At 41.9% G+C, this 16,490-nt stretch overlaps 2 protein-coding genes across 3 annotated transcripts in view; both read right to left on the reverse strand.

Annotated features, from left to right (window-relative positions):
- Positions 1-1,284: 1,284 nt before the first annotated feature.
- LOC119556927 (mitochondrial import inner membrane translocase subunit Tim17-B) lies at positions 1,285-2,264 on the reverse strand. The gene has a single exon (XM_037869415.1). It carries the CDS (start codon positions 2,148-2,150, stop codon positions 1,467-1,469), a length of 684 nt encoding a protein of 227 aa, XP_037725343.1. The 5' UTR covers positions 2,151-2,264; the 3' UTR covers positions 1,285-1,466.
- Positions 2,265-7,564: 5,300 nt separating this feature from the next.
- The window catches only part of LOC119558341 (RNA-binding protein FUS), a 100,436-nt gene continuing 91,510 nt past the window's right edge, over positions 7,565-16,490 (reverse strand). The window contains exons 2-4 of one of the 2 annotated variants that reach the window (XM_037871815.1): positions 14,852-14,971; positions 14,200-14,397; positions 7,565-8,841 (exon numbers count right to left, since the gene is read on the reverse strand). In XM_037871815.1, coding sequence (XP_037727743.1) covers positions 7,937-8,841; positions 14,200-14,397; positions 14,852-14,971 — 1,223 coding nt within the window. In that variant the 3' untranslated portion in view covers positions 7,565-7,936. Of the gene's footprint in view, positions 8,842-9,892; positions 12,250-14,199; positions 14,398-14,851; positions 14,972-16,490 lie in introns of those variants that run through there. The other variant, XM_037871816.1, reaches the window with a different exon arrangement.

Raw genomic sequence — 16,490 nt, forward strand, 5'->3', positions numbered from 1 at the left:
AATGATAAACAAAATAAATATGTTCATACCCTAAAGATATATTCACTTTAATTGGATAGATTAGTTTTTGAGTACCCTAAAAAGTAAGTGGATGAAGTGGCAACACTTGACGGTCTTGATTCCTGATTATGAAACCGTAATTGGATTTGCACAAGCTGGGCGAGGCATAAATATATAATACATATATCGCGGCAAGTAAGTGCCTATTGGTATAAAAAATTGATCAACTGCGCGGGGGCGCCATCTAGCGGGCATTTATGCTACGGCTGCCGTAAGCCGTAAGTCGTGAGTCGTAAGTCGTAAGCCGTAAAAATTAATAGCCAGACGATGGGAATGCGAATGGAAATGGGTATGCGAATGGGAATGGGTGTGGTGTGGCTGTTTTCGACCTGGTCGTCGACTTCAAGTACGTGTAATATCAATAAAATTAAGCCGAGACAAGGGCCCAAAAGCCAGACGACCAGAGAGCCTTGCGTGCAATCATAAAAACGCGACAGTGCCAAACAATAAGCTGAAAGCCTCTTACATGTATTTTTATGCCCCACCCACCGCCCACCGCCCAACGCCCATCGCCCGTTCACCCACTCAACCACCCACTTGGCCACCCAACCACCGCGATGATGACGCCGCCGTGTCGCTTCTAATGCGACTTGAAAAGTCAACGACATCCGGAACGGCAGGAATGGGTTAACGGGGTGGCGGTCTGGAGTGGTGCAGGGGGCACCAGGGGGTTAAGGGAGGAGGGGTGGAGGGGGTAGAGGGGGTTGCTCGTGGGGCACCGAGAGCGAAAGGCTTCTAAATGCGGCCCGTCATTGTTTTGCCCTGAAGGAGCTGCCAGCTGAAATCCCTGCCCCGAGCCAGAAGTCCTGCTCCTCGATCTGCACCACCCACTCGCTGCTTTTGGGTGGTGCACAGTGGTGCAGGGACTCATTTATTGGCCCTTAAATGTAGCTACTCAATTTTTTATGCATTTATTTTATCTTGAAACGCTGATAATTATTATTTTTATATTAGTTGGCAAATTTAAAACCTTATTTATCATTCAAAATTTTGATAGGTATTGGTATAATAAACTTTTGACAATGAAATAAAATCTGAAACTATTTTTAACGTTTGCCATTATGGATTAATCATCTAAGATCCCATTTCGAAATTGATTAAGCTTCCCTAATTTATTTGATTTAAAATGTTGAGCCTCTGGCCATAACGAGTGGAAGTTTTTAAACCTTAATAATCAAATTTTTTTTTTTTTTAATAGGTAACGACTACACATTAAAAAAGCTATTTAATAATAACTAGTGAATTTATATTGAAGGCTACATATACAACATATTAGGCTTAAAATTTGGATTCTTGGCCGAGTTTGGGGCACACGAAATAATCGATCGAATACAAATTAGATATGCGATTGTAATTGGAAGTTCGAAACGGTCGCTTTGAGTGACGGAATAGACACGTAAATTTAGCTAGTGCCGCTGGAAGCCGGGGAACCCAAAGCCCGCGGCAGGATTAATATCGCCGGCTGGAGATCCAGTTCCAGATCCAGTTGAAGATCCAGTAGCAGATCCAGTAGCAGATCCAGTTGCAGATCCAGTTGCAGATGCAGATCCTGTTGCAGAGGCAGATCCTGCTGAAGATGCAGTTCCAGTTGCAGAAGCAGAAGCAGAGGCAGATCCAAATCCAAATCCGAATCCCTCCGCCGACTGCGGGTCGGGATTGCGGAACTGCTCGGCCGAGATGCGGGTGAACAGGATGCCCACGCCCTCGATCATCGAGAGCAGGACTCCGCCGATGATGGCGCTGCCGAACATGGCCGCCACTCCGTTCCGGGACGAGAGCACCCCGCCGGCCACAGCCCCGCTGACAATGGAGTTCCAGGGGTCCTCCTTCTTGCGCAGGTGCACCAGGCTGCAGTCCACGATGCTGAAGAGGAAGCCCCAGGAGGCGAAGCCCCCGCCGACGGTCGGCGCCCTGGCCTTCACCGAGGCCAATCCCCCGGCGAACCGGCGGCGCATGCCCTGCGGCGCATTACGGAATCCCCTCAGCCCCTGGAAGAGACCGCCTCCGAAGCAGCCCATCGCGAAGGCGCCGCCACAATCGTCGACGATGCGATAGGGGCAGGGTTCACGCGAATACTCCTCCATTCCCATTTGGTATCGTTCTATATAGTTATATATCTGGCCGAAATTGAAAACTTAAAAGCTGAATTTGTTCCGTTTGCTCTACACACGACTTATCACTGTTTCGATGGGACTTGAAATGAATGTGAAGCGAGGCGATCGGGGCTGCGAGGTGGAATACAATGACGCCGCCTACTGCTCAACCAAAATTTAAATCAATGTTTATTATCTATATAACTGTTAGTTATTATACTTAAGATCTGTTTAAAGTATAATTTCTTAAATATAATTAATAATGTGAAACCAGACATTAAGCCCTCCTTTTTCAGCTAGACTAGTTGTACACATTTTGCATTAAACCAAAATTGGACCATGGTAATTGGTAAAACTAACCAATATGTTACTATAAAAAGTGTACTACTATTAAACACAGTAGTATGTATTTTGATAGTAAAATAAATAAAATTAATGTTAAAATTATATTTAAATTAGTACGTATTTTGCAGTTGCTGGGGTACTATTTAATAGTTAAGTAACTGTTGAGTCCATTTAACTATTATATCGCTCAATTGCTGGGGTTACTATTTAAATGTAAAATTACTATTGAATAGTTAAGTAACTATAGAGTCCATTTAACTTTTATATTGCTCAATTGCTGGGGTTACTATTTAATTGTAAAATTATTATTGAATAGTTCAGTAACTATAGAGTCCATTTAACTATTATATCGCTCAATTGCTGGGGTAACTATTTAATTGTAAAATTACTATTTAATAGTTAAGGAACTATAGAGTCCATTTAACTATTATATCGCTCAACTTGACTAGAGGTTTTTTTTTCGTGAAGGACATTCCTTGGATTTTGTTTTCTTTATAAATGGTTTATTATTATATATTTAAAGGTATATGTTTGTCAGTTTGTTGTGTAAATATAAAATAAAATATTAATAATAAATAAAATAATATTAAATAAATTAAATATTAAACATTAACAAAAGAGTAATAATACTCCCTAAAAAGGACCTTATCGATCCTCAAGGGAAACAAAAATGGCACGAGAAACTGCCTGACTAATGGCCACATATCGCACGACCTCTGAAAGGCCTAAAGGCAATCCATTTTGCATAGACAACCAACCAGTGTTGTTTGGCTCCCTCCGTTGTTGCTGTTGTTGTTGTTGTTGCTGGGTGAAGTGCTGCTTAAATATGAAAAACTAACTCGCAGCTGCTTTTCACATTTTCCTGCACTTGACACTAAATTCACTTTGGCCAAGTGGGTGCTTGGTGCACTTGAAGCGCACTTTCGCTTGACAACAAACCCACCGTCAGCATGGCATCCACATCCACATTCACATTCACATGGAGCCACATATTCGCATCCATAGAGGCAACATATTCACATGCACATGGGCAGGTGCGCTACGTACGTACCACATAACGTACGTATATTTATTTTATTACTTAAATAAATTACAAAACGGTAGTCGGTTAACCAGAGCCAAAGCCAACGCCATGGCCGTAGCCATAGCCAAAGCCAAATGGCCACCCATCCGGCGGCTGCATAGTTGAGGAGCTTAGCGCATAATATATTGTTGCAGTGCAGCAGCAACATTCCGGCCAACAAAGGCAACAAAATGTTTGCCGGAGCGGCGTTGGGAGGTCCTGCGTGCCTCCTTTCCTCGCCGCCCCCTTGCCAGGATAACTTCCAACTGCCAAGTGCAGGACTGGAGAGGTGGATAGCCGGGAAACTGGGGAACTGGGGAACCCCGGGCGAGGTGTGGCCCCTGCGAAGTGCGAGGCGGCACAGGACAGGTGAGCTGGCAAACTGGTAAACTGCCGAACTGAAACTGCTACGGAAACGCAGCGCATTTCGAGTGTTAAACTTCCCCAACTCGGCCAACTTTTCGGTCCGCAAATCCGCTTGCCTTCAGTCAACAGCCTCTTAAAAAGTTATGATCGCGTTGATTAAAGATCTCTGATATTTTCACAGAGTTTCTGTTGGCCCAAAAGCCATTTACACTGCCATTTGTCTGCGGCTGCCACGCAAATGTGAGCTGTTGTTGGCCAACTTTTAAGATGGCCTAATGATCCGCAAGTACCACTAATGGTTTATTTAAAATACATTCTTTTCACATTCAAAAGGGTAAAAGTTATTTAAAATGCGTGGCATGTGGTTGGAAATTCAATTAGATATTTTAATATTATTTTGCATATCTTTTTTGATCAATTTTCCCTTTTTCATGGGGCGTCATATTTTTTGGCGAAAAATGGACAAAACTTAAAATTGCCAATCGAGTGTCAAATTGCTAGATTTCTTATTTCAGACACCAGGCGAACATAAACGTTTAGTAGGTGTAAAACGATCAGCTGATTAGCTTTATCCAAGCTTACTTAGAGATGCTCTCGTGATTTCTTCCTTTTGGTACGACCAAAATCGTGACAAGATAGTGACAAGATAGTGACAAGATCGTGACAAGCTTGTGACAAGCTCGTGACAAGATGATGACACGGCCATGGTTGCTCATCTCTGGTCTGCGTTTGGCCCACAACTAACGGTCCTTTCCCATGGAGATCAATTCCTATTGGTCAGTGGGGCGAGGGGAAATATGTAAAGGGCCGCCATCTTGAAAATTAAGTTCACTTTTGGCTACCAGCTGTCACTTGCTAAGTTTTCTGTTTGCCTGGTGTCTGAGAGACACAAATCCAGCATTTTGAATGAAAAAAGCCTTGCGAAATACCCCTATTTTGTGCGGTTTTTCAATTGTAACTTGGTCAAAACGGGACGCACAACAAAAAGACAGACTGTTTTGAGCAGCTAACAATCTAGGCTAACGATCCCCATCACTTTTCGCGAAATTTATTTTTTAACCAATTTTTGCATTTTTTATAAGGGGTTACATCATCCATTTTTGCAAAAAGTGGCCAAAAATTAAAGTTTTTAAATTTAAATGCCAATCGATTGGAAATTTAATTACGAGTTCAACGAGGTATCACATTCTATATTCTGACCTTATTTCGCAAAATTACGACCAAAATACTGATTTTTTTTGTGCGAAAAAACAAGGATTGGAATTTTTTACAAAAATACCATGTTTTTAGCGGTTTTTCAGCCGTAACTTGGTCAAAACGAGGCGTAGACCTGAAAGACCGGCTGTTATGAGCAGCTATCGACCTAGGCTTACAATCCACATCACTATTTGGGAAAATTATTTTTTGATCAATTTTCTCATTTTTTGTAAGGGGGTTACATCATTCATTTTTGCAAAAAGTGGCCAAAAATAAAATTTTTTAGATTTAGATGCCAATCGATTGGGAATTTAATTACGAGTTCAACGAGGTATCACATTCCTTATTCTGGCCTCATTTCGGAATTTGTCGACCAAAATACTGATTTTTTTTGCTTAAAAATAGGGAGAATTATTTTTTTGACGAAAAATACGCTATTTTTAAGCGGTTTTTATGTCGTAATTTAGTCAAATCCGGGCGTACAACAAAAAATTACCTTTATTTCTTTTGCGGTTTTTCTATTTTTCAATTTTTGGGAAATTAGTTTTTAACGAATTTTTGCATTTCTCGTAAAGGTTCATCTTTTTTGCGAAAATTGGTCAAAACTTAAAATTTTCCGTTTTGAATGCAATCGATTGTCAAATTTCTCGATTTCCTAATTTCGGACACCAGGCGAACAGAAGTTTAGCAGAAGTAAAAACAATCAGCTGATCAGTTTAATCAGAGTTCATTTGGAGATGACCTCGTGAGTGGTTCCTTTTCGCACGGCCCAAGCAAATACATAGGATTTAATTGTTATTTCGTGCATATCGTGACAAGCTCGTGACAAATTCGTGATAAACTCGTGAAACAGCCATGGTTGCCCATCTCTAGTATGCGTTTGGCTTACAACTAACGCTTCTTTCCCATGCAGATCAATTCCTATTGGTCAGTGGGGGGAGGGGAAATATGTAAAAGGCCGCCATCTTGAAAATAAACAGCTGTTTAGGTTTACTTCTGCCTACCAGTTGTCACTTGCTAAGTTTTCTGTTTGCCTGGTGTCTGAGAACCATAAATCATCATTTTGACTGAAAAAACGTTACGAAGCCTTTCAATTTCTTGAAGTAAATGAGTGATTTTTCAATTTAAAGCACCAGGTGAACAGGAAAATTAGTAGGTGGCCAACGATTAGTTTTTAAGGCCTTTCTAGAGGTGTGCCACTTCAAAAAATGTAAGGGCTTTTGTTGCCGACCAAGCGGTAGCCCACCTCTAATCCACTTGTACTAAACTAACGGTGGTCTTCCAGTAAAAAAAAATTTTACGCCCAGCAGCCACCTGCTACGGATTATGTTGGCCTGGTGTCAAAGATCAAGAAATTTCATTTCAGACCTTATTGAACTGACAATTCATAGAAATCAGAAGTCCAAAATACCTCGAGAAAATGGTCAAATTGCTAAATTTTTTATTTCAGACACCAGGCGAACATAAGCGTTTAGTAGGTGTAAAACGATCAGCTGATCAGCTTTTTCCAAGCTCACTTAGAGATGGCTTAGTGATTTTTTCCTTTTGGCACGGCCTGTTATTTCGTGAATATCGTGACAGGATCGTGACAAGATCGTGACAAGATCGTGACAAGATTGTGACAGGCTCGTGAGACGGCCATGGTTGCTCATCTCTGGTCTGCGTTTGGCTCCCAACTAACGGATCCTTCCCATGGAGATCAATTCCTATTGGTCAGTGGGGGAAGGGGAAATATGAAAAGGGACGCCATCTTGAAAACTAACTGTTCTTTAAGTAAAATCATAGTTACCAGCTGTTACTTGCTATGATTTCTGTTTGCCTGGTGTCTGAGACCAATAAACTCAGCAATTTTACTGAAAAATGTGTCGAATCCTTTTAATTTGTTGAAGTAAATGTGTGGTTTTTTCAATTTGAAGCACCAGGTGAACAGGAAAATTAGTAGGTGGCCAACGATTAGTTTTTAGGGCATTACTAGAGGTGAGTCACTTCAAAATATGTAAGGCCTTTTGTTGACAATCATGCGATTGCCCATCTCTAGACGGCTTACACTAAACTAACGGTTCTCTTCCAGTAAAAAAATGTTAGCTCCCAGCAGCCACCTACTACGGAATATGTTGGCCTGGTGTCAAAAATCAAGAAATTAGCCTTAAAACTCTCAAGTGTCAAACAATTTAATGAGGAAAATTCCTCTATTTTAAATTTCTGAGGCCCCTAGATGTATGCATTAAAAATGTTCATGTATTTTGTACCAAAAATTCTTTTTTTTAGCCGTTCTTAAGTCCTAATACTCCTTCTTCATGGCTTTTGAGTCCCATTATATTTGTCCTAGTTAACTTACCACATCTCCATTTATCCCTTCTCCAAAACCAATAAAAAAAAGAACACTAGCTGGCTTTCAATTCTTACGTATATTGTTCAATTTCAATTTCAGTTACTTTTCTATGTACAAATGAACTCCGAATGGGGCATCTTGTTTTTTTTTTGGGGGGGGAGGGGGATTCTACGCGCACGGTATCTCAAATTACATGTGACAGCTCTCTCAATTATCGGGTTTACATATATGTATATATATATATGCTTGTATATATGTATTGTATTTGTATAATCGTCATTTATAGTTGCGTATAATATGCTTATATATATAGATTTCAATATTGTTTCAGTTAATTTCGTTGAAAGTTCTCAATTTGATTACATTGCCAAAGAACGAAAGAAAAAAAAGGGGTAGAGGGTGAAATTGATTTGGGGAGGATCCTCTGCTGATCTCCAGATCTCCAGATCTCCCGATCCTCCGATGAAAGCCAGCCGTAGCTCAGCCGTAGTAGTTGCCCGGTGCCTGGGTGGGATATCCCTTGGCGCCGCCCTGGGAGGAGTAGCCATCGGAAGAGGAGCCGCCGCCCCTGGAAGAGGGATTCTCGCTGAAGAGGCCGCCAAAGTTCTTCGAGCTGAAGATGTCGCCCAGTCCGCCAGAGCCACCTCCTCCGCCTCCCTGCTGGCCACCGCGGTTGGCATTTCCGCCGCTCAGCAAGCTGCCCAGGAAGCTTCCTGCTCCACCTCCACCGCCGCCGGCTCCATTGGCGCCAGCTCCGCCACCGGAGAGAACGGATCCCAAAAGTCCGCCCAGAATGTTGCTGCCGGTGGAGCCACCGCCTCCTGCTGCCTGGGATCCTCCGCCGTAGCCACCACTAGGCTGATAGCCACCTGGCTGCTGCTGGCCACCACCTGCTCCTCCAGCTCCGCCGCCCTGCAGTTGCTTGGCTATCTGGCCTGCAATGATACCGGAGACCGCTTGACTCACCGCCGGATTCGAGAAGAAGTTGGAGAAGAAGCCGCCCTCCTTGTCCTTGGGCTTCTGGCCACCACCACCACCATTGTTCTCATAGCCCGGGGCGGGTGGTGTGTAGCCGGGACGGGGCTGGTAGCCGCCAGGAGCTTGGGGCTGATAGCCGCCGGGAGCTGGGGGCTGGTAGCCGCCGTTGTAGGGATTGTAGCCACCGTTGCCGTTGCCGGCATATGGATTGTAGGGAGCTGCACCGCCACCGCCATTCGAGTTGGGTAGACTGGGGTAGAGGGAGTGGCCGCCAGCCGAGAAGCCACCACCGTATCCGCCACTTCCGCCTCCACCACCACCACCACCACCACCGTTCGCATCCGTTTCCGGCAGCGGGGCACTCGGAGCACTGGGGGCATTCGGGGCGTATGCGTTATGGCTCACCTCTGCGATCGGTCGGCAAAGCAGTGTGCGTGAGCGCGCAGTCGGCAAAGCAGTTGGTTAGCCACAAAAGCAGGGGAGATTTCGAATCGAAATGGAAATGATATAAGAAAAACATAAGAAAACATAAGTTACAACACACAAATTAGGTAGATCAAAAACAGTGGGACAATAAAGCAATGCGTTTACATTCAATGAACTTAGCTTAGGTTTTTGATTAATTACCATACCGAATACGTTAAATCTACACAACTTTGAGTTTTTGTCCGCCCGGGCTTATTCTAGTTAAGTCTTCGCTGTAGTATATTAAATATAACTCTTCTGTCCAACTCCACACACATTTATATATATAATATATTCATATATATATATATATATTTAATGCTATGTACAACTCTTTAGTTAGTGGTTTTTGATTAGTAAATACTCGAATACTTGTTGTGTGTGTATGGGTCGGTTTTTGGGAGGGGGTGTAAGTATCTTATCGCAATAAAATGATTTCAGTTTGGTTAATACTGGTCGTACTGTTTACATGGTTCCGGTTCAGAGATTGCAAATGAAGTTAGCATTAGTCGGTGTGTCCCAAAATCATGTGTGTGTGTGTGTGTGCAAATACAAATACAAATACAAATACAAATACAAACGGACGGAGTAAATATGCTCGACATGAGTGCTTTTTATCCGGAATTTACAGCGACAAAATCGTTATGTTCTATGTTATGTTTTCTTGGGCAGTTTTGAATTTCTGGGACTTGACTTCGTATGTGTGTGGTTGTGTGTGTGTGTGTGTTGAATGTTTCACAATTTGTATTCTCTGTATTTTTGTATTTTTGTATTTTTGTATCTTTGCATTTTGGCTTTCGATTTCGATTTTGTAGTTGTATTTGCTTTTCTGGCAGTTGGTTAGCAATGTAAATGCCTTTCTGTAACAGCTTTTTGATTTTACGGGAGTCTGCAGCACTTACAGCTTAGTTTTGGGTTTTTAGTTTTTACTTTAGATTAGTTTTGAACACCTTAGGCTAGCTTAATTCTTGTGGTTTTCCTTTTAAAATGCCATTCAATTTGCATCAGTGATTATTTATTCATATTCGTAATCGTATAAAAAAAAAAACAAAATCAATCTGCTGCACTTGGTGCACTGCCCTCGAATGTAGCTCATTATGCATTTTGATTGACATGCGTATCTTGTATCTACAACACTATCCATCTAAGTATCTGGGTTTTATGTATTTTTCTGTATTTTTGACTGCAGCAGCAGTGGCAGCACTGCTAACATCATCGAAATCCCCGGATTCGCCAGAGTCTGGCCGCAAATTCGTAACATCAACAAAAATGAAATTAACATCAAAGTTGCCCAACCATGTGTGTGTGTGTGTGTGTGTGTGAGTGTCTGTGTGTTGGTCAGACTTTGCCACGCCCCCTTTGACCAGAGGCTGGCTGTCTAAGCCCGAAATTAAATTCCAATTTAATTGAGCTGCAAAAAAGAGCAACTCCCAGGGGCCGACGAGCAGTTCCCCTTGACTGATAGTCCAAAACACACACTCGCACACACACCCTCACATATATTGAACTCACACACACACAGACACACCCTGCACAACATTAAATTGAAATTACGTATTCGCAGTGTGGGCCAGACGGCAAAAGGCTGCCGAGAAAAAATGCCAAAATACGAGAAACGAGAGGCGGCAAAGGCTTACAGCTTATGGTGTAATTAAAATACAACCTTTGAATTGTTGTGCAAAGCTACGAAAAGTTATCATTCTGTGAGTGCTTTTATTGTTTTCCGAAGGAACTGCTAGGAAAGAAAAGCATACATATTGCCCTTCCGGTCAAACAAAACCACAAGTAAATTATTTACGAATTCTAACAGTTATAACGAAAAAAAAACTTCCATATTTCTTAAAACCTGACAGGAAATTGAAAAAATATATGTTCCTTTCTGAAAGGGGTAAAAGAAATTTCCTAATTTCTTGTGCATGACTAACTTTTTTAAAATTGTACATTATTCATTTGCTAATTTAACTGCCACTGCCATTGCCTTTACATTTTTCTTAAGCCTAAGCCAAAAAAAAATATTCAAACGAAAAAGGTTGAGAAAAATCAGGAGAAAACGGGAAACGAAGAGAACCAAAAAATTAAACACATAAGCTACGGAAGAGTTGCCATTTTCACTTATTATTTTTTGATATTTATTTTAATTTGGGATTGAAAGGCTTAGAAAAATGCCGAACCAATGGCTTAATATTTTGATTTGTGGTAAAGACCTTATGACACTTGCTTGATTTTTTACTAGATGTCTAGATTTATTTTTAAAAGTCAAGGCAACCCAAACTTCATTTAATATATTGCATTCATAGAATTCTGTTAGGTAGTAAAACCTCTTTTCTAGGTGACCATGAGTTTTTAAAATAAATTCAAAACAAAGACAGTGTTATAAGGCTTTTACAAAAATGTTTGGTAAAGGCCTTATGGCACTGGGTAAAGGTCTGGATTTATTTTTAAAATTCAAGGCAACCCAACTTGATTTAATATATTGCATTCATAGAATTCTGTTAGGTAGTAAAACCTCTTTTCTAGGTGACCATGAGTTTTTAAAATAAATTCAAAACAAAGACAGTGTTATAAGGCTTTTACAAAAATGTTTGGTTATGGCACTGGGTAAAGGTCTGAATTTATTTTTAAAAGTCAAGGCAACCTATGTTTGTTTAATATATAAATTCATAAATGTTTTTCGGATGTATGACCCTTATCTCCAGCTGATCATGGCTTTTTCAAATAAATCCCAAACAAAGCCAGTGTCAAAAGGCCATAAGTATGAAAGTTCAGTGAAAATGGTCTCATTCCGCGATGGTTATGGTGAACATATCGAAAGGCTTAATTTTCCAGGGGGTCGTCGGGGCTGGTATTGTGTGCTGCTGCTCCTGCTTATTACGTGTAGGGCAGTAGGCCGGCCAGGACGAGTCCCATGGCCAGGACGAGGATACCGCCTCCACCGCCGCCCAAGCTGCTGGCTGCCGAGGGATGCGCCTGGGTGCGCCGGTTGTACGGGTTCTGTTGGTTCTGGTTCTGGTACTGCGGCGGCGGTTTGTTGTACATATTCGCATTGGAGTGCTGGCTCTGGTAGCCCTGGAAGTTGCTGCCGTAGGGCGCCAGGCCGCCGCCGCCGCCGCCAAGGATGCCCAGCGTCGAGCTGGGCAGTCCGACGCCGCCGCCGATGCCTCCGTTGCCTCCACCGCCGCCGCCGCCGCCGACGATGCCGCCATTACCGCCTCCACCGCCGCCGGGCGGTCCACCGGTGCCGGTCGGTCCGCCGCCGCCGTAGAACGGCAGCTGGCCAAAGACGAAGGGCGGATTGTAGGGATTCACCGGCTGCAGGCCGTGCATGGGATAGCCTGGGTTGAGGACGCTGCCTGGATGGTTCGGTTGGGGGAACTGTTGGAACGAGGGCGCCGACGTGGGCGAGTTGTACGGGAAGATGGGCATGTTCGGTATGACGGGCATGTGATGTTTCGCCCCAAATACGTAGTGCGGATCGATGATGCCCGTCGAGGAGGCGCCCGCTGCCCCCGCATTGCCGCCCTTGTCGCGATCATTTCCGTTTCCGGCGTGCCCGTTCCCATTACCATTTCCGTTTCCGTTCATACCACCATCGTGGTCATGGCCACCCTGCTGATGGCCATTGTACGTGTAGGTGTTAAGCGTGGGGTTCGATGAGGCGGGTGCAAAGATGTTGTTCTCGGGTCCCTGGCCCAGACTCGATCCTGTTAGTGGTTAGTGGTTTAGTCGGTTTTCGATGGTGGGCAAGATGGCGGGAAAGAAGAGCGGTTTTTATCGTTAGCGTTAGTCGTGGCTATGATCATTCCACCCCACCCAGCCTGCTCCCTTCTCCGGCCAGCACAGAGAGAAAAGGTGCCTATACTTATTTTAAAATAATAATAATAATACAATAAAATAAATTCTAAGTGATGGTAATTTTCTAGTGATTAAATTGTTATAAAAAATGTATGTACGATAAAAAAAACTATGCTTGTTGCTAAAGAATTTTGTAAAATATTTTTAAGTATACTCCAGAAAAAGTATTTCTCCTGAATTTAATAAACTTGGAATCAATTGTGATTTATCTAAAACAAATTTTTTTCCTATTGAAAGATCTTTTGTTACAATTTTTATCGAACCAACACTTTTAAATTTTTTTTTTTTTGTATTTTTAAAACGTTTTAAATAATTCTAAGTTTACTAGATCTTCTTGGGAAAGTTTTCTTATTTATGCCAAATAAAATGGTTTCGAAAATTTCAAATCTAAACGAAATTGGTTCTAAAAAAATAGTATTTTTACATTTGATACTTGCGTAGCTTTTAAAGAAGTGATAGAAGTTTTGATTGCAATGACAAAGTAGAGGTGGCATTGCTATGCCTTTTTTCTCTCCGTGCTGTGACGTCCTAAAACATGCAATAGTGGTCAACGGAGAGGGGTGAGGCGGAGGCTGGTGGGTGGTGGGTGGCTTGCGGTCGAATATTAGGAAGCCTTGAGCAAATGAGGCGATGAATGAGCGAGCGAGCGAGTGATTGATTGATTGACTTGGTGTTAGATTGATTGATTGATCAGCGGAAGCTCTCAGTGTGTTTGTGTGGGTGTGCGAGTGTGTCTGTGTTAGATCGCCATACAACATATTACATTCGGTTATACAGCATATTAGCATATATGTTTGAATACGTATAGAGATGAAAACGATCATAAAACTAAACAAATACTTAAGGCCAAACATAAAACAAGACAAAATAAGTTTTGAGAATTTGGAATAGTATTTATAGCCTTGCAGGGCTTGATGGATCGAGTGGGTCTCATACATTTAATTGCTATTTTATTTATTTAATCAATTAAAATCATTTCGAAATTCAAAAAGATTTGCAGATGAAATTGAATTTTATTGACCTTATATGGGCTTCCTGCTTGAGTTATTTTATCAAATTTTTAAATGTGCCTTAATACACTTCAATCATTGTAAAATCCTTACGATTTTCTGTTTGGCGGGAAAACGGTTGATTAAGAAATGATCTCAAATATAATAGCACAATCGGTTAGAGTAAAACACGGATGACAGCCTGTCTTAAAAGGTAAAATATCCGTATCAGCTCTGCAAGTCTATTATAATCTTCGGCCACCGAAGTAAGCTTTTGTTGCCCCACAGAAATCCCTGTTTTTCGACACAAATCGTTGGAAATAACTCGTATTATGTTTTTTTTCTTTGAGGAACCAAAAAGTCGCCGTTCAAAACACGAGACACGATGCCAATCGCCTGGACAACTCCCCCAGGGAAGCGCACAATGAGTAATCAAGTGGGGGATTCCAAGCTAAATACCTGACGGATTGGCCGAGGGGGCGGCCAAATTGGGGCTGCTGTTCGAGGCCGAGGATGATCCTCCGCCGGAGCGGCGCTTGCAGGTGGGATAGTTGCCGCAGTCCTTTCCATCCCGCTGGTTGTAGCTGCACGAGTCGCTGGTGATGACGCACTCCTCGGTGGGCAGGCATCCAATGTCACCGCATCCACGGCCGTATTCTTCGCCCGCGGGAAATTCGATTAGGTTCGGGGATTACGGAATACGGAATACGGATAACGGATATCGGATATCGGATACCGGATTTTGGATACGGATTGCGGATTGCGGATTGCGGGTTTCAGTGTGTGTTGTTTTTGTGGAGCGTGGAGTGGAGAGTGGTTCGAAATCATAAGGAATAAAAAAAAGGAAAAACAAATTATAAGCCTGCACAAAATCGGGGGTAATCTCCTCTAGCCTCGGTATACGTATGTCAATGATGGGGGAGGGGGTTTGATGAAGGCATGAAACGTTCACCACCGATCCAAAGGATCGATGCTTATCTCGGGATTACAGATTACACGAAAGACAACAGATAACATTTTGGGGAGGGGGTGGGTTTTCCAAGCGGAGAACCCGCAGGTTATCCCCTGCAAAAGGAAAACCCACCCCACCCGCAATATCACGTATACGTACTCGAGTAGGCCTCCACGGAGTAGCCGCAGCTGGCGAGGATTGCCAAAATCAGCACAGGCAGAGCCAGCATCCTGTTGCTCGATTGCTGTCGATGCCACGCCCTTGGATCAAAAGTTGCTGCAAAGTATAAGAAAAATACAAAGATTTTCAGTTGGCCAACTTTGGCACATGAATAGAAATAAGTTTGAAAACAGACCGCTTCGAAAAGCATACGCATATGCCAGAAGTATCCAATCAAAACTGCATGGCAAGTTTACTGTGCAATTCTAGGTTCTGTTTGGATTTCTGATATAAATAAACACCATTTCATTTAAAGTTTGACTTATTCTTGATAAATATTTAGTTGAAATCGATCTACTGAAATTGGTAACAGATTTTATTAACTTGTTAACAAATAAGAAACAACAAACAATAAACCAAAAACCACAACTAGAAAATATATAATCACAGAGTTCTCTCAACAATATATCATATTTATATATATTTATATGTATAATATATTTAATTTTATAATATATTTATATTTATAATATTACTTAGACCCCAAAAAGAAAATGAAAATATTGTTTTTAATATTTTAGGTCTATCCTTTTCATAAGAAATACATGTGTATTAAATATAAACAGAGATTATTTTAAAAACAGTTATTAAGCCCCAAATAAGAAATTATTGTTACGCTTTAATTATAAAAATCCAATTCTTAAGCAAATCTGACATCTTATTTTTACCATAAAGCAAAACTTTGTAATTTATTGCAGTCTATAAACTTTTTTGAAGTGCTCTAGAAACTCTCGTCCCTTCCCTAGAGGATTTATATCTATCACTAGCCTTATATTTGCGAAACGCACTGTGGCCAGACAGCTGAGACAGCCGCTGCCTGATTATTATTTATATGTTGCAGCAGAGCCAGGGGCTGTACCCTTTTGGCAAGCCAAGTTTATTTATCACATTGACAGCTGGCTCAAGTTCATTGCGGTCCCGATGCGTCACAGAGAGAAATGGGAAGGTGGGGCGGAGAAATGGGGAAATGTTGGTTTAGAGAAATGGCAAAAGGGAGCGACCAAATGGCGTCGCATTTGTTTGGCAGAAAAAGTCGAAACTGGAATCCCCACATGTGATCAAACCAACTTCGCTGCCCCCATTCAAAATCCCAGCTGCTTAGGAAATTGAACAGAAAGGGCAGGAAAAATGGAAACACCATTGGGGTTATCAGTGGGTATAGGCACCTTATAGGCATTTTAGTAAAATAATAATAATATTCTTCATACAGAAAATTATAAAAAATTCCCTTGATCCCTAGTTTTATTTTCAAACCAAGTTTAAAGCTACGGCAACCATATTCCCCCTTATGAGCACAGAAGACAAGTTATCTGTTCATCATTTATAAATAATAAAAATCATTTAACTGCACACCATAAAATTCTGGAGAAAGTGGAGAATTCCGAATTTCGTTCGCCTTTCATGTCATCCCTCAAGGACCTAGGAAATCGTCAACTCATTCCAGTCAGCCCACCTGGAGCAGTCACTCCATCACAGTCAGCCATCGTCCCCTTCCATTTTGAACCTCCCGTGGTCCTTAATCAATTGCCCTCCAGTGGGTGAAAAAAAATATAAAGAAATATCAAAAAAAAAATCAGGA

Source organism: Drosophila subpulchrella, chromosome X (genome assembly GCF_014743375.2).
Source record: "Drosophila subpulchrella strain 33 F10 #4 breed RU33 chromosome X, RU_Dsub_v1.1 Primary Assembly, whole genome shotgun sequence".
In the NCBI taxonomy this organism is placed as follows: domain Eukaryota; kingdom Metazoa; phylum Arthropoda; class Insecta; order Diptera; family Drosophilidae; genus Drosophila; species Drosophila subpulchrella.

What these genes read in the sequence shown, in the direction of transcription:
- LOC119556927 (XM_037869415.1), bottom strand. Translation starts at nt 2,150, where the DNA reads ATGGGAATGGAGGAGTATTCGCGTGAACCCTGCCCCTATCGCATCGTC.